Source organism: Centruroides vittatus, unplaced genomic scaffold, assembly GCF_030686945.1.
Source record: "Centruroides vittatus isolate TY-2023 unplaced genomic scaffold, ASM3068694v2 scaffold_386, whole genome shotgun sequence".
Taxonomy (NCBI): Eukaryota; Metazoa; Arthropoda; class Arachnida; order Scorpiones; family Buthidae; genus Centruroides; species Centruroides vittatus.
In genome coordinates this window covers 943,675-966,979 of record NW_027122706.1, presented here as the reverse complement: position 1 = coordinate 966,979, position 23,305 = coordinate 943,675, and the positions used below count along the sequence as shown (strand labels likewise).

The window sequence follows — 23,305 nt, the reverse complement described above, 5'->3', positions numbered from 1 at the left end:
TAGTTTGAACTTTACTCTATGAATTGCTAACATGAGATGGACTTTGCATCGCGATCTCCTCTCCGCCTGCTTGCTATTCACACACATATACTTGTATATACATGTATTCTCCTCCGTATTACCATACCAAAAGTATCCAAGCTACAACAAGGGACGACTTTAATGGCGACGGTACAGAATGGACTGCCCCTGTGGTCCGGCTTATCTGCGCCACGACCGTGTACGGTACCGAGGACACATTTACGGTGCAGGATAGACATCCCACTACTCTATGTAAGTTTAATGCGCTGTTTGAGTAGCCACGTGACATGGATAAGAGCGAATCATTCCTCTAACCTTACCTCTAAGACAAAAAATTCTACTCGATGATTTTTTCAATTTAATTATTTTCTGCCATAAATTTGATCGAATCTGTTGATTTTTATGCTCTGTACGAACATCTGCAATCTCCGTGCAGGGTTTGCCATTCGGAGGATGTTGAGGACACACCTCGTGGGTGTGGTCCCTTTCCACCTCTACTTCCATCAGCCTAACCGACGCCGTATTTAGTTAGGTAGCAGACTGCAAATCTTTTATTTAATTACTCTTTCGCCAGTTTATTTTCGATGGAAAGAAAAGGCAAATTTTAATAGTGCCAGATGTTAATATCCTATTAAAGGATTTAAGACCCCGGCCTCGATTTTCTAAGTCCAAGATTTCGAAGAGGACAAAAAACGATAATGGATAATAAATAAAGTGATGAGAGAAAAAAGCGAGGAAGTGATAGTTATCAGCGGCAAAGTAAAAAAGAACACACGAGATGCGATGGAAAAAATATAAAAAAAGATGACATTTTTACTCCCCTGTCTTACGTAGAGTAAATAGATATGGAAAAATTGACAGATGCACACAAGAAGGTCATGAAAAATATCTTAGAAAAACTACTATTCATATATGTTTTTTTATTATTTATTAAATATTGATCGTTTCACATTTTACAAACTGCTGTCGGCAAGATTTTTCTGCTAACTTTTCACAATTTTTGCCAGTGAAGCGTTTTGATCAAGATAAAGCATTTTGATTATGGAAGCGTAATTAATTATCTCCATAAGGGGTATACTTATGGCAAGTATTGATTAGAAATGATTCTGGGAGCCCAAATTCAGTTGCAAAAGTCAACTGACCTACGTCACACGAGTCTCTATGGCAACAGTGACAAGTACTAACGACGGCGGAGCTAACCTCTGGACCGCAGATTCTCCATCAGGTGCATCTCCTCCGTATGACAAAAGCAAGCTCCGTCTAGCGGACAACGACAGAAATAAAAACAAATGGTCGTCAATTGAGCGGTGAAGATTTCTTTCACTTATCGGTCCTCGCTTGTAACGCGTAAAGGATTTATACGTCTGTCTTGTACCGTGTCTTGTAGGCAACATGGCCGCTGTCCCCCGGCCGATAAATTCGCTTCTGTGACGTCATCTCCTCAGCTTTGTCTTCCATGCCAGAATCGGTGTCCGTCATATTGCCAGGCGCTTTTGCACGCCATTTATCTTATCCTTTTCATCTCCGAAACATTCCAATATCTGGATTAAAAATAATCGCCCACGGAAATCCTTCTTCTTTCATTCGTCGCATCACATAAACTAGCATTTCTATGGTCAAGTGTATCTTTGATTAATTTCGTATACAGCTTAACGTATAAGTTAAGTTTTTTAACAAGAAAGTCACAGAGTTAAAGATAATTCAATTTAATAAATTAAAAGCATCGCCCTACAATACAGTAAGATAACGCTAAATAGTTTTAAGGACTTGTGCAATGATTAGTGCTCTTTCTGAAGTAAAATAGTAATATATTGTTTTCACTTTTTTGAAGAAGAACGTTCTGAATGTCTGAAGGCGGCTAAAAATTTCCCAGAAAGTATCTCGATTTAGCAAATTAGTAACTAGAATAGATTTTCAGCAATCTACGATAACAAATGCATTGAATCTCTCAACTGCTTTTATTATTGATTTATGAATGAAGCTGATCAATTGCAAAAATTTGCACAAATAAGTTTGTGCCATTGGCATATGGTTATAATGGAGGAATCCTCTAGAGTTGACATTATAACGTGGTACAAAGAGATTAATTTTCTTCTCTTTTGAAATGTAATTATAAAAGTAAATATAGGTTGAGTACACATTCGAAAACCTTTAAGCAGCGAAAAGAGCCAGTAAGACCGAGACTAATCAAACAGGCAAGGATCTCATATTTTTTGGGTTGCCAACCTTAGAAAAGATACACTTTATCGAAAATCCCAGTTTAGGTGAAAATAAATGGAGGACTAGGCTACATATTCCGATAACTTTACTGAAACATTCAGCCGAAAATTGGCCCGGGGAGCCTTAAATCCCAAGTGTCTTCTCCCACAGTCGATATAATACTGCCTCTAACATCAGATAATAATATAGCCAGAGGTAGGAACTGGCTTGGCCCAGTTCATGACGTCATTCCGCCTGTCTCCAGGGCCCTTTTCGTGTTCTTCCACGTTGACAAGCTCATTAACAAATATCAGAGTTAATAATGCATTTTTGTCTTTGCGCATAGATACGTTCGAATCTTTGGTCTATTTTATTCTGATAACTAATAATTAGATTAGTGAAAGTGCCTGAATCGAGTTCTCGCTCCACTTCTCTTTAATATAATTAATTCGCACGATTTTCAACGATTTAGAAAATTTCTGGACGTTAAACTTCTTCAATTAAAGCATAGTCGAGCTTAAAACCAAGTGAGACTCCGATTCACACGATAAAGCAACCAATCGAATTCATCCAATTGGTGGGTGACATTTTAAAATTTTCTAAATATTTGTAACCCGAGTGATGCCAATTTTAATTTTTAATACCGTAATTCCTTTTAGGGTTTCTTATTTCTCTTAAATTTGTGAAAATAAAGAGACGACAAAAGAAAAACCCAAGTAGATCGTACCAAGCATTAGAGACCATTAATAGAACTGGAGACAGAATTGCTAAAATTTTATTTGTCGACTTATTAGTCCGGACGTTAGAAAGTATTAGAAAGAGGGGATTAAGTTGACAGTCGACAATTCGTGGAGAGGATGTCGGAAGAGAGTTTTCTGCGAAACCAGAGTGACCAACTAATAGCTAGATGTCTCCGCAGGTTTTTATGAAATTACCACACTAAATGGAATGCACCGGTTTCTTCCTCTTTTTTTAAAATTATTTACTTGACATTTTTTTTTAAAGCAGGAAGAAGTGTCGGATTTCGTAGCACGTTTAAGTGATGTGTTTGCAGCAGCCCACCTAAGAAGGAGATTAACTTAGACACGTCAATTAAGTCGCTCTTATTCGACGATGAAATAAAACTAAATGGTGATGATTGGCTGCTCTGTCTGGTCGACATGCTCTATGACTCTCTACAAGAAAGAATTGTATATTTTACTTTCGAAACGAGGGACTTTAACGTATTTTGCAACTTTATAACAATCCGCACAATGGAATTAGAAACGTAACTACGTTTTTTTTTTAAAAAAATGAAGCGTTATAAATTATAATGTTTGATGCCGATCTAGAATACACGTGCTGCACAAACTGTGCTCTGAGATCATTAGTCAATGAAACTGACTGCTGACAGCCGATTGCTGGTTATCACGTTTTTACAGTGGGTTCCACGTCGTTGCCTCTTCTGTTTGCTCATGCGTGTGCCTACCAGACCCGTTCGCTTAACTACTCACATTATAGACGAACGGGAAAATTCCTCTAAAATAGTTAAATGCATATAATTGCATAAATTGGAAGGAAGAGGTCCGAAATAGAGTGCGGCCATTCCTCGTGTGCTTCTATTTTGTAGAACCGATGATTTTGGAGAGGTTCTTTGGCCAATTCGAGAAAAATAAATTAGGCAATAAGCATCGCTTGAATAGGGAATTTAACTCGGGAAAAGATTTCATCGAAATGGAATGGATTTAATCGACAATTGTTGTCGGTCTGAACCATTTTCTGACTCCTCGTTATTTTTATTGCCTGTTTTTTCTATAGCAATTAACCAAAGCTTTACTCTCTTACAACTTATTCCCAGAGTAATACTTAGGTAAAGCAAAGTAATGGTATTACAATCTCGTCCTCACTCGATAACATACATATTTCATTGGAACAGCATAAGAAGGATGTTCGAATAAATCCTATTTAAAGCATCATCACCATAATGTTTATCCTCGGGCAGTGCCACGGTGCTATTATTTTAAAAGCCAAATTAAGTGCAGTCGAGCACTTCATGGGCAATGGGTAAAGCAACGAATGATACTTAATTAACTACATTTAAAGTTATAGATGACTTTCAATATTTCGAACACGACATAATACTGTACATAGGCTAATTAATTTCTCTTAATAGATGCCATATATAAATATATAATCCATTTGTTCACACTCTATCAACTTATCAATTTTTAAATCTGCGTAAAAACAAAATTTGTTCGGCCGTAACGCGTAACTCGAATTCCTTCTTTCGATTCTCCTTCCTCCTATTGGAAATCATACTAATAAAAATATTGTAGACCGAACCCAAAATATCTTGTACCGGATTTTCGTGATTAGAAAAAGAGTATAAGAGAGAAAAAGTTAAATGTATATATATTTTTGTACATAAAAAAGAAAACGACCCGTTGACGAGCCGAAGCAGAAGAAGAGGTCGAGCATGGTGCTTCTACATAATGTGCGGTTATTGATTCCGAGCCTTGATACAAACAAGAGTAGAGGGTCGCAGTTGCCTAACATTTCGACATTGGCGAAGCCGTCACGATATGGCACTAGAGGTTCTCGTTACGCCGGCGGTGTCACGTTCCAAGTACTGCCGCTTGCTGCGACGGCGTCGTTGGTTGGGTGAGCATCCACTGCCGCTTGCAGGGGTGTCCTGTTCGACTCGGGTGTGGCACGATCTTCATCTCCGTTAAAAGAAATGGTGACATTCCGACCGGGTTATACAATGCCGTCGGGGTTTGCGAGTTGCACGCAACGTGAGAAGTAAGCATCAATTGCCAGACGTGTGAGAATACCTCTTGCCTTCTCGTCATAGCTATTATATGGTTCTGCACGGGGCTAATTTTCAAATAGATTATAATGTACTCGATAACGTTAATGTTCCTTTTTCGCCGTTTATTAATAAAAATCGGTTCGATCGTTGATGGTGGAAATGGGAGAGAATACAATTGCGAATACAAGGAATAAAATCCAGTTTTCTTCGCCTTTGTTTCTGCTCAGGTTATCTTCATTTTAATTTAAAAAAAAAATGATTACTCTTTCGGGAGCGAGAAGTTACGAAGATGCCAAGTGGAAAGTTTTAATTCGGATTTTGTAAGGGGCTTTTGATGCGAATCGAGAAAATCGTCGGAGAATGAAAACCACTTTCTGGTCAACAAGCAAACACGCCGCCTAGATTCAGTCAAAAGGCGACAGACCGTCGTTATTATTGGTAGGAACGCATCCATTATCTTGCCAGGACAACGCCTCGCTCACCACATACCGATAGCTGCAGCGTACCGATCGCTCGCCAGGCGGTGGCCTGTGTAAACTACTACGATATTACTTCCGCTATCACTTCCTGCGGAAGTGGAGGTCGGACACAATCGAGAAGGTAGCAAAGGCGGCGATGTTGGGTGGGAAGCGAAGACTCAACCAAGCGAGGCAGTTACCATTGGTGGGGGAGAAGGAAAGAGAGAGAGTGAGTGCGTGCGAACCTGCCATTACGTCCTACTTCCCCCTTCACCAGTAACACGACACTGGCTTGTCAGAGGTGATTTTCGCTTTGCCTGTCTATTCTCCCCTTCTCGTCTGCCCGTCCCCTTCGGATCTTCTTGGAGACCAGAGACGGTATTGGCTATCTTCTGTGACTCAGCTTTTGCCTTCTCCGGTTCTGTGCGTGTATATACTATATGTGTATAGGTATATACATGTATGCAGCAAACTCCATCATCATCGGCAACAAAAGAAATTCAACATTTCCCTCTAGGCTAAAGAAGTTTCAATCGAAATGTTGGAAGGCGTAAAAAATTGCTTCTGGCCGAAATGGTTGTCTAGACGAGCTAAAAATGGGGTTTCGAGTATAAAATTCAAATACTTTCTTAATAGTCGAAAATATTTCCTTCGATAATTATTACGTTCTATGGGATTTTTTGACAGATAAACACTCGAAACGAGGAAAAATACCCAAGATTTAAACTGTTTTATATAAATGCTGCACAGGATGTATAAATAAAGATGCAGACATCTTTAGCATCTTATAAAAGCTGTTTTGATTGTCCTCATTAAAATATCAATTTACCCTAACAACTATATTAGCTGCGAGGGTTATTATCATTAAGCCCTCAAGCATATTCAATCCTTCAATTAATGATTTATTATTCGAAAATTTTTAAGTTTATATCCTTGGCAAAGTATTAATTTTTAAAATAAGGAAAGATTAATATAACGTATTTTAATTCCTTTTTTCAAATATCTCCTTACGTTTAAATAAAATATAAAAATTGCAGAAGAACAATACCATACAAGATTTATTTTTACTGTCTGAATGTTTACCTTTTTATCATATTTATTCATGTACTATGACTCTATGTTTACATCAATATTGAAGAGGCAATATCTATAATTTCCTCACAGAGTATAAACACGTATATTTATTATATAGAAACAAAACATAGAAAATATTTACGTGCGACTATTGTTCATCTTCGAAGGGGAAATATATAAAAATGCAATTACAATTATCGATCGAATTTTGTATTAATAATAAGTAAATAATTAGATTTGATTCATAGAATATATAAAGTGATGTAATGGGCATAAAGCGTTATACGAACAATATAGGAAACGATGCAAATGAAGTAAAAGAGTCGGCGAACTAAAAGAACAACAAAGGGACTGGCAGCGAGAAAGAGGATATGTCCCGCTGTGACCCTGTCATCCTATGGTCGGCGACAGGGTCTAATCTGCTTAATTCTCTGTAATGGTGGTTGACGTGAGCACTAATGGTTGACGGTGAAAGTCACGAGGTAACTATGGACCTCCAGATCTCTAGCTAGCCATGAGAGACACTTCATTCATTATTCAATCCTCTCCCATTCTGAGAGCCTCGCTGGGACCAACCAATATTTCCTCGTCTCCTACTCTACCTTTGTGAAATTTTAATTTTTAAACTTTTTCCTAGCCATGTGAGAAGCGGGAAGACTTCCTATCCCCTCGTATTTCACTGAACATTTTACACGCGGGGAAGCTTGAAGAATCTTTAGAGATTTGTTTTTTTCCCCTCTCTCTCTCTCTCTCTCTCACTCTCTAGTTCTACACACCATTCTGCTACTAGCTACATTTTCCTTTTTGCTTTGCTTCTTTTTAATAGATTATTCATCGCTTAAAATTTGTAAAAATAAATTTACAAACTAAAACTTTATTAAACCAATCATTTTGCATAAATACGAATATTTAAATCACTATCGCATTCTGCATTAAACCCAACTGCATAGAATCGAACGATTAGCGAATAGAAATATCCATACAAATTATTCCAATTATTTGCATAAATTTTGATTAAAGGGCGGAAATTTTATTATTTATTTGGTAAAAAAAGCAGGAAATAAATTTCTTGTTTGTCTTCAAAAGTGAGAAGACAAACATTCGCGTTCATTGTAGGCAATGTTAAAATCAGGAAATGCAGCCATGGCGAATTGGAAGTGGGGGCAGAAGGAAGAGGAACATACTTGCAAGCACATGAAAGGCCGGAACAATTTCCGCTATTGTTAGGAAAAGAGTCTGTTGGGAACCAGGACTGTATTCACGTCTCGAGAATTATCCTGTTCTCGTTCATAGATAGCAGCATTCCCAGGTGGCGAAGCTCGTCATTCATCCCACGGTACATTTTCAAATATGTTAATTATTCACAAGTGTTGATGAGACTAGGTACGTGTTGTCTCGGAGGACCGAGCTCTGCAGAGAATTCACTAATTTACTCGCCAGGCGTCGTTCTCTGGTGCCACCTAATTGGTTTACCGTAGCCGTTCGTGTCGACGTTTGTTTGTTTGTAATCCGATAAAACATTTAGAAGCACGACGAAAGATCTCGGGTTACGATAACGCGCAGTCAATGGGGTAAGATTCGATGTCGTTTGTTGCCTGATTCTTTTTTCCCCTTTTTTTTAATGCCCGATTCTCTTCTCTTCTCTTCCCCTAGTCGTTGCAAAAGCCACGGTGTCAGACTGCTCATGTTTAAATCATGATGGGGTCAATGAAGTATTTCTTTACCATGAATGTTTACAATACCGTGACGCCGAAGACAGGAAACGGAAGAGATTCGAGTAAAACAAGTGAAAAATTGCTTGCTCTAAAGGCGGTTAATTCGTGTGCACATGTTGAGAAATTCAAGTCGAAAGTATCTTCCTCCCATCTACAAAAGAATTTTCACATGCTTCTTACATTTAAATAAATTTAATTTAACAATCATCCTGGATTTCAAATGAAGTATAAATTCTAATGCAGATTTTTTCCTTTATAGAATAAATTGAATAATCGTGTGATTACAGAATTTACTGTGTTTAATTTCAAAAAATAATAATAAAAAGTAAACAATAACTTTTTTGAAAGATGCTCATCAAATTTCAAGTTTACATTAAAAATAAATTGATGTAATGATGAAACCCGCAAAGATTTTTGTAAAATGCAAAACAGAAATTAATTGAATACGAATTGGCTCAATATATTTACACTTGTAGGGTCTTTTCAACTTTAATCCATATAAATCACCCTATCAGATTATCTGAAGGAGGCTCTTCAGCAGCCACACTCCAAAATAACCACTTGATTGCAAGTTACTGTATATATCAACCACTATGCCGTGGAGCTAGCATCCCGGAGACCAGCTGTCCATCAGGGAGAGGGCTTACGTCACACGCACAGAGCGACCAATAACAGAATTAAGTCACTACAGGTCCGCACGATATCGAATTGATTCCATTTAGTTCATTAAGAGTGGTAGAGAGGCGACGTTGAAAGCCTTTAGAGTGCTCATCACAAACTGGACTGTGTATCCAAGGCTCGCAATAAGTTAGAAGCAGTAAGGGGGCTTTTGGAAAGGGGGAGCGAGGACGAAGAGAGCCTATCCAACGATGTCCGTCTGCTGCAGTTATTTATTTATAGGGGAGGTTCTCTCCTGCCGTCCCCTTCTAATGCGGTTACCTGATGACCTAGTACAATATGGTCTCTGGTAATGTAGCCAGTCAGTCGCTGAGCAGGACGATGTAACGAGGTGAGATAGTTGAGACCGCCATCAGGGGTGTAGGGTGACAGGTGTAGGGCGCACTAGATGACTCACACTTCGACTCTTCCCGGTCCCCGACTAAATTGTCAATTATGTATATAAACTGGTCGCGTGACCGGAGGGTTATTTCCTAATCTAATGTTTTCGAGACTAAAAAAACTAGAAAAGTGAATCTTGCAGGTTTTATAAGGCGTTTTTCTATAAAAGAAACAATATTCGATTAAGGATAAAAAATTGATAAATCGCCATTATTAATGAATCGTCGAGCTAAAAAAAACAATCAATTGCCGGGTGTAAGAAAATTAATTTAGATTCCGAACGGTGTAAGTTACATTTAAACTTTAATACGCTTTTCTAATTTTAAATGCAATAAGAAAAATAATAGGTTACACAAGCAGAGATGGATAGATAAATATTGCAATTAATTATTAACGGAGAGAGCCGTAAAATCAAAAAAGCAGTCAATTATCATCGAAAACAGGTGCGAATATAATATTATTGTATCGGTGAGGAAGATGGGGTGGGCCACGTGGAACGAGGGTGTACGCCCTTCATCCACAACAACTAGGCGTGCACGCCAACATACAGTCAGATGGCAAACTAGTTTTCTCCCTTATTACCCAACAGAGCCATCTGTCAGTTGTGCTAGCGTCACTTGTAATTAGGCGGATTAAATGGACTTTTTACAGTTGCTACTGATGATAGGTCTCTTTCCACGATCGGGAATTCTCCGGGAGATTGCAGATTGCCAGAACTTGTTTAAATAGAATTAAGAAGGTAGACATAAAATAAAACTGTCCTCGTTCTTTAAATCTTTTAACGTTAAAACATTCACCCGTATCGAGACCAATTCTGGATTATTACAGCTGTTCGAAAAACCAGTAGATCTTCGACAAAGATTTAAATAGGGGAGAAGCCAATTCTATCCCTTAATGCGCTTTTTTAAAAATTTCAAGATTTTTAATGGCGATTTTTGATATTTATCTATAAAAAATGTGATTTTTTCGCGGTTTTATGCTTTCGATTAGGGTTTTGACAATGGAACGGATGATGATTTTTCCATTGTTCAGTTCTTTATCCGACTGAATTATAAATAATGGAATGCCGTATATAATAATCTGGTGATACACAAAACCTCTTGTTACGGAACTGAACAAAGTCCATTCTGGTTTTCTCGTCCGGATTTGCTCTTTCTGTCTCTCTCACCATCTGTCTGTCTATTCCCGCTAGTCGGACGACTACATCGATTTCTTTCGCTAAGTCGCCATCTTGACAATAATCCGTTGTTATGGGATTAGGGAAGGAGTCGAGCCGGCAACCAGAGAGAAAATGTTCTGGACTTAGGAAGACCAGGCTGCTGAGTGCTTCGCCGTCACCATCGTCCGTCACTCAGCCTCTCCACTCAAAGCTAGCAAAAAACATCCAACCCAACTTTTCTCCTTTTTTTAAAATGGAGAAAATCTGTCATTTTTAGAGATGACTATTTAAAGAGAAGCGCCAGCTACCAATCGAATTACATAGTCAAATAGGTTAGGATGTGTCGCTGCATTAAACATCCACTTTATTACTAAAAAGCTGATTTAATAAGAATGAAGCCGAAAGAAATAAATTTTTTATATACATATATATTTCTTTTCATCTCGGCTAATTGCGAATATTCTCTTAAGCTCCAATAAATAACCGTGTTTATGACGAGACGTATTAGAGGCTCCGGTTTATTTGATTTGTTCCAAGTTTATAAATGACGGATCATACCTGGCTTTTATTTAAAGAGAATTGTTGCAGTTCGTAATTGGAAGGAGCCCTCGGGTTGTTTAAGATATAGATTTATCGATGTTAAGAGTATTCGAACTGAACCTTGCCAGTGTTCATGACTTTCCATTCCGGAATTCTGTTCGACAATTTGCATTTTACGACAGCACAATTAACTGATTAAATCGTTACGTTTGTCTGCAGAGCTAACGTTGGCGCCAAAGACGATCACATCGATCTGAGCCATATACTGAATTTCATTACTTGCATTGCTAATAGTATATCATTTCTTTTCCATTTCCGGAGTTATCTCTCGCGGAATGTATGTTTATTTTAAGAGATTCGTCTATTCGTGGCCAGGTTTTACCTGGTATATATATATATACAAAACGTCGTATGCAGTTTTAATCTATAAAAAACAACGTGAATTACGAGGATATTTGCGAGTCAGAAAAAGAAAAGATTCTCGACAGGATAAGGGAATCGAATCGAGCAATTTTTGTCTCGCTATCAAAGCTAACAGTTGTTTCCAGTAAAGCACCTATCAGTTGCTCTGAAGGGAATAAATTTTTGGATGTTAAAGTGAATAAAAGTAAATAGGACCACTTTTTAAAGCGATAAATACAGGCAAGCACATGTTTGGCCTGATAGAATAAAATAGCTATTTTTATATAAACCGTTTATTCTATATCTGACCAGGCAGTTTCCCAGTTATGGCAACACATTTTGTCGAAGACATATTGAAAAACTGCGCTACTTTCTTTCACATACTAGGCCTCCTACGTCCTCTCTCGGGGCACGAGGCCCTATATTTCCCGAAGGACCCATATATCGCGAACCCGGGACCGATTTGCAACTACTACTGCGTCCAAGTCCGCTTTTATCTCTCCTGGACCAGGAGTAGTCCAGGTCACGGAGTGTGAGTCCGATACGTGGTCCCTCGGCATCTCTTGGGACGCTTCTAACTCTGCCCCCTCTTTTTTCCCAGTCTTTCTTTCTTAATTGCCATCGACTGGAGCAAAAGTTCATTTGTCGATTGGCAAACTGACTTTTCTCTTCTCTGATGTATTGTTACTGAATTGTAACTATGTCAGAACTCTAGAGAAGAAACGAACATTCACTATTTGGAGTCTTAAGGATATTCTAACCGTTTTATAAATTAGAGTAGAACAATTAAAATTATTTTGTTGGAGGAACAAAAGCTTCATAATAAAACTTTTTACAGAAAAAAGAGTAGGAACTAGTTAAAATCTTCGAACTTTAATATAATAAAGTACGATAAATTGCAGAGCGAAGTAAAATATTCTTATTTAGAAGAGAGAAATATATTCTTAGTACATTGAATGAAGATAAACAAACGGGCACTTCAAAGACCATTACATCATTTTCCGGGTCAGTCATTCCGAAATAACTCGGTATGTCCTGTATAAAATCAACTAGGAAATGACTAATTCGATGTTACGAACAAACTTTATAATCCTCTCTACATCTCTCAGTGCATACAATGATACATACTGTGTGTAGCATGTTTACCGAACGGACTCCACTAATTGGGTCGCCTCGTTAGGTTTAAGTTTCCTACTAGCTCGGAGCTAACAGTGCAGCCTCCCACAGATTTGCCGCTTTCTCTGCCTATTAACAATCCTGGGCCGTATAATGAGCAGTCAGAAAGGTCCGGGACAAGCGATGCCCACATCTGTCGAGGTAGGCGACAGAGCACGAAATGGACAAAACCAGCAGGAAGCGAAATAAGGGGGAAGAGAAAAATGGGAGTTCGATTGGACCATCTGTTGACCCCTTTTCTTTTGTCCCATGCTTGGCTGCCGGATTTACAATAGAGTGGGCCAGAGATACGTTATCGCCATTGCCTGTAATCTCTGTTCGACTGCCTCTAACCCTGAACGCCGTCCGCAGATAACTACTTCATTATCTTTGGGCTTATGCTCTTCCTCTTCAGATGACGCTGATTGTTTCTCAACAGGCTATACCTCCTCTTTATATTCTGCTCTAACGTCTATTATTATATAAATATTTCTCTTAAGAGACTCCAGATCGGCATTGTCCTTAAAATTGATTCACTTCCCGAAACGATGCTTTTGTAATATTATCGAATTTTATCCAACCAAAATAAAATATTTCTACTTTTCTCATTTTAGTAAATTTTATAATGTAAAAAAAAATATCTTTACAACACTAAGTATATGCAAAAGTATAGGTTCATTTATATAATAAAGTATCTTGAGTTTTTTTTACATACAACTCGATACCTCCGACCAATTTTTTTAAATACAGAAAAGCTTTTAAATCAAAAGAAATTCTCGATTTAAAACGATGAAAAATGATGTGATTGACGGGAATAAAATCTATTTTTATAAAATGTATAACTTACCTGTCAATGATAACAGGATCGGAAGGAGTTTCGTTTCTGTTTCCACAACTCTTTTTATCACAGCACCGACTGTAAAATAATCACAAATGCAAATTAGTTGAAGCAATAATATCGAAACTTATTTATTTGAAAATATCTAAATTAATTAATAGAACAGGAAAAGCGTAAAAATACTTTAAGTGCAAAACAATAATGGTAGCGAGTGAATTCATCAGAAAAAAAAAATGTTGATCCAGTTGCCAGCACAACCTGTTTGAATAATCGTTTTCTGTTCTTCGACTAACGGGATCTATTATCGTAATTAAACGCACCCCTTTGGGTCTATTATATTTGAGACGAACTTTTTTTTCGCCTCTTTCTCCTTCCCCTCTCGATTTTCCTACTTCCTTACTGACTTACGGCAAGTGTAAATAAAATCTTGGAGGTGGAGTGGCGTGGTGGAAATAATTACTCGGATCTAATAGCTGAAGGCTAGTGGATATTAGAAGAGGGCTGACTAAATTGCACAATAAATTTGTAAATGAACGGTTTGGGTTAAAGAGAAGTGCGACTATGCTAGCAACATCCTGATAGAGAAGGTTGTTTAACTCATTTCTTCTAAATTTCTTCTTTAATTATATATATATAAGAAAACTCTTACTGGCCTCGAGTTAAAGAAAGAATCCGAATTTCAAGAATGTATTCCGATGATCTATTAGTTGTTAACTAAAGGGAATTTTCAGCTTTTCTAGAGCGCGATGAATGAATGTCATTACGTATGTTAATAACAGTCAGTCCTTTTGGTTAAGGAGATTACCTGTTTCTCTTGTTTTCTGAGATTAGAAAGTATTACATTTGATACCATGTTCGGTTCCTTCATCATCGTAACATTGACATCGATAAGTGGATGCCATAAATGAAATTTTCAAAATAGTAAATTCCTAATGATTTAAACTTTATATCGCCATTGTCTCTCTTCCAATCGCTCGTTTTAACTTTTGATTTTTTCTACTTATTAATTGCTTTGAAAACTTTTATTGATTATTGATTTAATTACTTTCGAATTTTAAGGGAAACCTTCTATCTCTCTTTATAGAAAAATAAATCACTGTTTTAATATTTGGAAGCATTTTTAGTCCTTCGAGGGTAAATTTCGAATGGTTTAATGTAATTTATAAAACTATTTAACATGTTAGAACGATAAAGAAGGAAGAAAACTAATTTCAGACATGACTATCAATCATGGAATTGCATACAAAATATTTTTTTAATAAATAAATTCTTCCCGAATTCTATCCATTCAGATTTATTATCTAATCATCGCGACGATTTATTTCCATTAAGTAAATGAAATTTTAAAACAGTTACTCGAGAAATCTATCACGATAAATATCTGGAGAATCCCCTGAACATCCCATTGGAATAGAATAACAAAGTGAAGAGAAAACAAGAAAACAATTCTGCAACAGTGCTAGCCATTAGAAAAGGACTGTAATCTGCTTTTGTGTCTGTTAATTATTCATAAATGGCGTCATCGGAGTGGCAGACGGTTGGATGATTAGCTCCATCACCGAGGGGCGTACTGTCTCCGGTCATTGCTTGTGTTACGGTTATTCTAGTCGAGAGAGGATACATTGCAAGATTTCTCTGCACATCTCCATCGTCATCATCCGTATCTAAACGCCTTTGCCTCTTCCACAAATTCTCTAAAACTTCTTACCAAACATATATGCCTTAATAAAATGATGGAAAACAACAAGATTATTTACCTGCACATGATTTCGTGAGTCAGCAGAACTCTGCACATTTCTGGATTTTTATCTTGCCCCTCGTAGACAATGGCCTGAAAATGTTTTAAAATATTTATTAAAACAAACATTTTTAATAGAATATGTTTATGAAAAATAAAATATTTAATCGACGTTCCCATAAGATAAATACATAAAAAAATCCCATGGAAAAGCTATTTAAATATTGAATTTTAAATAAAATATTAAAGTTTATTTTCTTAATTTATAAATAAAATATCAGACATGAATTTAATCAGCTCAAAAGATATTCTTTTATATTAATTAAAGTAAATATAGTGATGTGAGAAGAAATCGAGCCTTCATTGAAAACTCATCAGGCGAGAAAACATGATAAATTGTTGATGTTTGTTTGTAAGGAAAATTCTGATTAATGCTTTTTGTTTTTGCTTACTGATTAAACTTAAAAATTATGTCTATGAATAAAATAAATAAATCGAGTCGAAGAAACAAGTTTGAAATCATTGCGAAGAAAATTATTCAAATTTGTTAATGTAGAGAGGTCTTATTTTTATATTTAGCTGCAATTAAAATATCAAGAAAAATCTTAACAGCTTTACTCGAATTCTTATTTAAATAATCTGAAGAAGGATTAGTTTAATTTCAATTAAATAGTTCAAGAAAATGCTATATTCTCGCGATCTAATTGAAATTCTAATGAGAAATATTACTAAATTAGAGCTAAACTCGCAGAAAATTCGTAAATTAAAAAGTATGTTAAGTTTGGTGGCGAAATCTTTATAAAGTTCGTGTTATTCTAGTTAACGCTTGTAAAGGTTGCTTCTCCTCATAGCAGCTGAGCTTAAAGGAAAAGCTCCCTTTAGATTGTCGAAAGCTACTTTGGTTGTTTGCATACACATTCGATGTTAGAAGGAGATAGTAAGGGTGTTGTCAGATGTAGCGGGCAGCAATCCATCAGAAAGTACTTAACTAAATCAGTAAATTAGCAAAGACGCTCATCTTAAAGTGGAATACAATGCGGATCGACCGCAATCCAAATGGCACTTCACTTATTGTATTCGCCGACCATCTGTTGTAACAGGTGGGTGGCACAGTCGACAACTTGTACTATTGAAAAGCAAGCAGAGGGACAGAAGGACGACAGACCTAATGTACATACGGAGGTATAGGATACAGAAATCAGTGACATGTGTTCGACTCCACCTCTCAGTGTGTCTGCTTTAATGCAACCAATTGTTTGTCCCTGGGCTGTTGGAACAAAGCCTCCCCACCAGTGGGTCCTCGACACACCGATCTGCCAGCCGATTAGGCTTAAGTTCGGCCGCAGTTCGGGGGTTAATACGACCACAGCTCGAGCGGAAGGAAAAATATTGAAATAGAGGAGGAGCTGGAGACTGTCTCGTCCTTCAGCTGACTAGACAGCCGTGTAATGGATGGTCTCCGACGTTTGGACCAATATCGTTAAGAGCGAACGTGGATTTTTCTCTTTTTCTAAGCTGCAATCCCATCGGGCGGACCACAAAATGTCATCCACTTCTTGTCGTGCCTCAGCTAGGCATAGAACGGGGGATATAATTATCTCTTCTCCACTCCCGTTTCCAAGATGCTAACTTTGCCATTTTAACATTTTATTCTTTCTCAAATTTCCCTCTTAATATTTCAAAAGCTGCACAAAGAATTCCGTACTTTCTAAATTTCCAATAGACTTATTAACTTGTTGACACCCCAAATATTCTCGGCAAACTTAGTATTTGATTGTGATAAAGAGTCTCGACACGGGAGTTGAAAACAGTTAGAATCGGAGGATGCAATAAAGTTTAACGACCGAAAAGACAAGGAAGCGAATGGCAAAAATGGATATTCTTTTTTCTTCTTGAAAAATATTTAAAAAAAAAAAGACTTCTGAACTTCTAGAGAATATCTAACAAAGAGATGAAGTTATCATCATTACTTATTTATTCGCCAGTCTCTGTCTCACTAAGTCTAATGCAGTTTGTTCCTATAAATAAAATATAATATTTGACGTGACCTTGCCTTCAATCTTTTAGACGAATTACACTTGCAACATCCTTCCCAGTCATATTAATTTTCTTTAAATGATTTCCATAGTTTGAATTGCAGAATTCAATTTATTAATCGGGAAAAGTACGGAGAAAATACATTTACTTAAGAGAAAAGCAAAATAAAAGTAAACACAAAGACAAAACAAATATTTCACTGAATTATTAATGACGAATGGTATTATTGTTTGTCAAAGTCTTGTTTATAAACATTAAATTAAAGCTGTAACTAAATTAGATAATTGAGATGACGATCTCGTCTTAATTATTTGATTATTATCTTTTCATTGCTTTTGTGTTTCCACAATCGTTTATAGGATTATACAAATTTTAAGAGAGTTTTTCCTTTTAAATTTGGAAAGAAATAAAGCGATATATCGTAGTTTGTTAAATATAAAAGTGTATATAAACTTATAAAGGGCGATTGTAAAATTTTTGAAAACTTCTCATAATTCTCTTTGGAGTAGAAAAATACTTTAATAGAAAAGAAATCAATAATTTCGATTTATCGAAAGCTTATTTCTTCTGTGAATTCGATGCTTTGCTAAAATCAGACTTTATAGCGAGATAGAAAGTGCAACCTTTCAACAATACCATCCAGTTATCTACTACGAGAGGAGGAGGTGAGGAGGATACTAGGGGACACCTTATCTCGGGTTTATGTCTTGTTAATTCTCCCTCCATCGAAGAGGCAACGTGAATCACATCACGTGATGGAAGCCATCATAACGAAAGAGGGAGTCTGGCCATTGGTATGTTAATCGTAGCTATTCAGCACAGGCCAGCCGTAATGGGAACGACACTCAATAAGAGGGACTGATTAATGAAGATCAGTCTGCTGGAGGATCAAGCTTGGAAATCAAAAGTGAATTTTCGGTCGTCTCGCTTCTCGCCGCTCCCATCTACCTACACCCCTCAGGGAAACATTGTTTTCTCGTCCGACATAAATAATGGGCGATTCTAGACTAAACAAACTGTCCAATTCGACCTTTGACCCGAGTCGAGAGCGTATCCCGATCGGCGGCGTGGAAAAGCAGAAAATTGAGCGAAATGTGTCCCCGGAGTTATCACAATGGCTCTATCAATCCCCCAACACCAACTACTCGAAATTTAGAACCTTTTGCTCGGAGTAGAAAATCTTCAACGGCTACTGCAACAAAACCTCTTCAAAGTCCGTTTATTCCATTAGACTAAATTGTTTTATAGTGCGACTTAGTCGGTTTGTGTCAAGGAAATCATTATGAAAGGTCCAATTGGGAATAAGTTTTGTCTCCCCGAGGATCAAAAAATGACCCGAGACCTTTTAAGACGCTGAAATGTAGAAAAGCATTTACTCTTTTTTTTCTAATGATGTTAGCAAAGATTACAAAACGAAGTAAAAAGGGTTTGCGGATCCAAATTTTCTTTTTCTTTTTCATTTGTCGATTAGTAGAAACTCGATTTTCCGTGGCTAAAACGGCATTCTTTTCAATCACTAAACACGTTCTTTAAAACTCTATCGTATCGCTGTCTGCTTCATTCTTACGCAGCCAATTATTAACTTTACTTTAAGACAGGAATTAAGATGTTTAAAATAAATGCACATAAATTATATAGGCAATTCCGAAATTAAATTTAACATTTTACGAGTTATGCCTAAATGGTGAACAGTTTGAAAATGATCCCTGCGAGTATTCCTTTCCTGACCACATGCATAACACTGGAGAAAAATCGATGGAATTTTAATAATTTACTCAAACTCTAGTAATAGGAAACACAATATATAAATAGAATAACTTTGAATATTTTATAGAAAATGGTAATTTTGAATTTTTCTAGATAATGGAGGTCAGCGAGACTTAAATTATCAAATCGCTTCATCCACTTTACAAGCTTCAGGATTATTTTAATCAAAAGCGCTACGAAATTTTCTACAGTTAAAGCTTTGAAAAATTATCATCCCGACTTTCACCTGTGTTTACAGATTCGATCCCATTTTTCATTCGCTTGTCTCCTTGCCACTTTTCTAAGTCGATAAATACAAATCAGCCAACTCTAGCAACAATACTTTTTAAAAATTCTTTTTTTCGATATTTCCTAAAGAGAAAAGGCAACATTCTCTAAAACTATTTTATTAATTTACGTTGTAATCAAATATTAAATTCAACTGAATAAATCTTTTCTCCCTCTTAACAAATTTATATTATTTTTTGATACTTGGCAATTTACTTAAAAATTATATTGATAATTACATGAATATATAACTTGCTAGTATATCATCCTTTAACTATACATTCCGATATTCCTATCAGTATAAGCTGGTCATATAGACCAGCTTATACTGATAGGAATATCGGAATGTATAGTTAAAGGATACAGGAATGTATAGGAATGTGTAGTTTATAGGAATAAGTATATTAATACATGAAACATTATATTCCTATTGATATAAGCTAGATATTCCTATATGTTTATATGTGAATTAATATATATAAACATTAAATTTTAAATTTATTTTTAACTTAAAAATATAAATTAAGAATAAAATTTAAAAAAAACATATAATTCAATTTTAAATAATATATAATTTTAATATTATCAATTATTTTATTTATTTATATTCGAAGATAAAAAAGGAAGAAGAAAAAGGATTTGGCTACATATTAAAATTACAGAACTTAAAAAAAAGGGGATTATCTAACTTAGATTGATTAAAATTACTAGAAAATTGTGAAGAAAAGAACTTTTGTACAAAGCTTCTGTATGCTGTTAATGATGGGCAAACATTTGTTTTTTTTCCTGATTGCATCCCATCTCTGGAATTAAAGAAGAAAATAAACTGTAGCAGCATTCTATGTTCTTTGATCCTCTGTACATTGTAAATAGCTTTCTAGAGTGCATTAACGTTCTAACGAATAAATAGAATTTAACTCTCCAATCGCATACTTTTCTCTATCGAGTGTTGATAATGAATTATTTTTTAAACTCTATACCGAATCTTCTTAATATGCCAATGTTTCATAGTAACAACGATTGAATATTCCTTATTTTTATAATATCCCTGATCAATTTCTATTAAAAGTTTATTCTAATTAGAAGCGCATAAGCTGATTATCAAATTACGTAGGAAATTAATTAATAAAACTATTCATTTTTACCTATTCGGATCAGTTAATCTGACAGATTATGAAACCGCGATTTAATAGTTCGTTGAAGTTTAATAATTGGAAAATTTATTAGACTTTGGTACTTTATAATGTTTCTATAATATACTTTAAATATCTCGTATATATTCTGTTATTTAATATGAGAAATTCTTTAAAATTTAGCTAAGAAAAATGAAGAGTCGATTATTAGAAGTGTGCACAACAGCGAAGATGGAGAGTTGTTTATGCATTTTTCCTTAAATAAAAATAAAAAATACGGAATAAACCATAGATAAATCTAAAACAGAACTTAAGCCAATAAATGGCATAAATGTTATTAAGGTGTATTTATGCCAGCAAATGCAAAATATTCTCAAAAATGAAACAATGATTCATTTCCGTTCCTGCTAAAAGAATATGCAACAACGAAACTGAAGCGTTTTTTCATAAATAAAAATAAGAAATGAGAACAGACCATTGATAAATCGGAATTTAAGCATTAAACAGCATAAATGTATATTACATTTATGCTGTATAAATGTATATTACATTTATGCCAGTTAATGCAAGAAATTCCCAAGAAAACTGGAGGATTTCTCGCTAAAAACATAAGCAACTGTGAAGATGAAATAATTGTTTTATGTTTTTTTAATTATTTTTTTAGAAAAAAGAAAAAAGAAACCATCGATAAATCCGGATAATATTTAATTGATAATTAATTCGCATTATTTTAAACTTTAATTAGTCAAACCTTAAAATGATTGAAGAGCTTTAACTTGGCCGGATCGACGTAATACACGAGCAAGTTGCATGTAAAGTTAAAAACAATTGCTTGTCAAGGGAAGGCTTCAAATAAATTTACACATTCTCATAAATGTTACAGATGGCGTTTTTTACTCGGATAATTATTTTGAGTGCCAAAGAAATTAACTTTAATTAATTAGTCAAATTAATTAGATTCTCCGACTTGTCACACGTGTGGTCTTAACAAGGCTGTTTGCATCTTAGAAAAGAGGCGACCAATCACGACCAAAGAAGCCAAATTTAATGAAATAAAGGTAAGTGAATAAATACAAGAATTAATATGAACGCATTAACACCTTCCTGACATCACACATGAAATATTTATATTTAATTCACAGTTATTAATAACGCTGTCACTATCGTCGTAAGTTGTCATCTTTCCCAGAAATGTAATTACAACACCTCATTAAGTTTGTTAGAAATAATTTTTCTTAAGCTAATTTAAGATTTTCTGAAAATTATTTTTCTTATTTTTAATTTTTAAAGGTGACTTTGCGCGTTTTTTTTTCCTTCTTTCGAATTTTTCCTCTCCAACTTCCGTCTCTGCCACTAACTCACACGACCAAGACGATGCTAATTACTAGAAATATTTCCGAAGATTACGACGAATTTTAAAGATTAACCGGATCTATGGATTGCCAATCTCTTTAAGTAATTTTAAAATGATCGAGATTAGCCATTGATTAATAGAGAATCATTCATCTTTGTCTCGAAGAGAAGAATATTCTATACATTAGCATAGTGATGAGTGTTGTTTTAGGTTTACGTAATATACTTAATTATCATTAATGAAGACTTTTAGCGCACGGTAAGTTCAAATTTCAATTCTAGAATATGGCATTTTAATTAAAAAATATATTTATATATATATTAATTTGAAAATATTTCGGCGAATGTTTTAAATATGTTGAAAACGAAACACGTCATTTCTCTAATTTGATTTATTTTAATCGCTTTCCAACTGCTGATTAGTTTAGAGTTGATTATTCGTGTTTCATCGGTAATTAGATAATGTCCAAGAGAGGGTCTGAAAGAGGAATAGAACTGGTATTATGATAGGAGAGAAAGGAAGGATCCATTTTGCTGACTCACCTGTTTGGTGACCGAATCTATGAGTCGGACGTAAAGATCCTGTTCTTGCCGCACACCTGAAGGAAGAGAAGGAAAAACTATCAGACACAACACCTGCCGTCTCCTGGGATTTTAAACTTGAAAGTGGACGCTGTAAGATTATCCTTAAGAAAACTTAGATTCCTGTATCCATCGTATCTAAGGTTGATCTTCCCCTTAGGTATTTCTTACTGACTGGGTTTATTGGTTTTTTAAAAGAAATTGGTCTTTGGATAGATATACGGAGGAATTGTTTCCAAAAGTCTGATATGTCGTCTTTCACTATACTACAATAGAGTTAGGAGGGAAAGCCAGCCACCGGGGACTCACCTTAACTTGTGCAACACTTCAACAAGTTGCATGTTCAGGGGGATGAAAAATATTGGACACTGTATCAAACTTTTTCTATTGATTTCCAAAAGAAAATGGATTTGCGGGTGCATTTAGAGAATCAACCAAAATTAGTGGATTTTTTTCCCGTTCCTCTGGGTCAATTTTTTCTAGGTTAGGATCAAACCGCTTTAGTATTGCCAGCTTTTCTTCAACAAGTTAGACGTAGTCGAAAAATGGTTTAATTCCAGCTAAGAACAGGTTTTGTGGTCTTTTCCTTCTATTGAAATTCTTAAAATTGAATGTAGCCGTTACGCTGTTACGCTTTAAATAGACTTTTTATCGAATTACGTTGGTAACACGATAAAGAGTCTGTTTAAGGAAAATAACAAATTTAAATTTAAAGATAAATGGGAGATTTTTGCAACGATAAACAGCTACAAAAAGGTAACTTGGAAAATCGTTTGACGAGGGCAAATTCGAACCTTTAGAACGAGGAAAGATCATTTATACCGTGATTATAACGCGAATGGATGAGTTAAAGGGGGGAAATGTAGGCTAATTTCGGCTTTAGCGTGGAGATAACTGCTTATGAAAATGGCTAAATAGATTATAGCAAAGACCTTTGAATGGGCTGCATCAGGTGAATAATTAAATGAGAAGGTGGGGACGAGCAGAGAATGGAGAAGCGTATTGGTAAGAGTTTCT

At 35.6% G+C, this 23,305-nt stretch overlaps 2 protein-coding genes across 4 annotated transcripts in view; one reads left to right on the top strand and one right to left on the bottom strand.

The window, feature by feature from the left end:
- LOC136988866 (uncharacterized) overlaps positions 1–23,305 on the top strand; it is a 539,116-nt gene that overhangs the window by 126,008 nt on the left and 389,803 nt on the right. The gene's annotated exons all lie outside the window — the stretch shown is intronic.
- Positions 1–23,305, bottom strand: part of kn (EBF transcription factor knot) — a 69,386-nt gene that overhangs the window by 30,834 nt on the left and 15,247 nt on the right. For all 3 annotated transcript variants that reach the window (XM_067286860.1, XM_067286862.1, XM_067286863.1), the window contains exons 4-6: positions 22,250–22,305; positions 15,169–15,242; positions 13,421–13,489 (exon numbers count right to left, since the gene is read on the bottom strand). In XM_067286860.1, the coding sequence (XP_067142961.1) occupies positions 13,421–13,489; positions 15,169–15,242; positions 22,250–22,305 (199 nt within the window). The remainder of the gene's footprint in view (positions 1–13,420; positions 13,490–15,168; positions 15,243–22,249; positions 22,306–23,305) is intronic.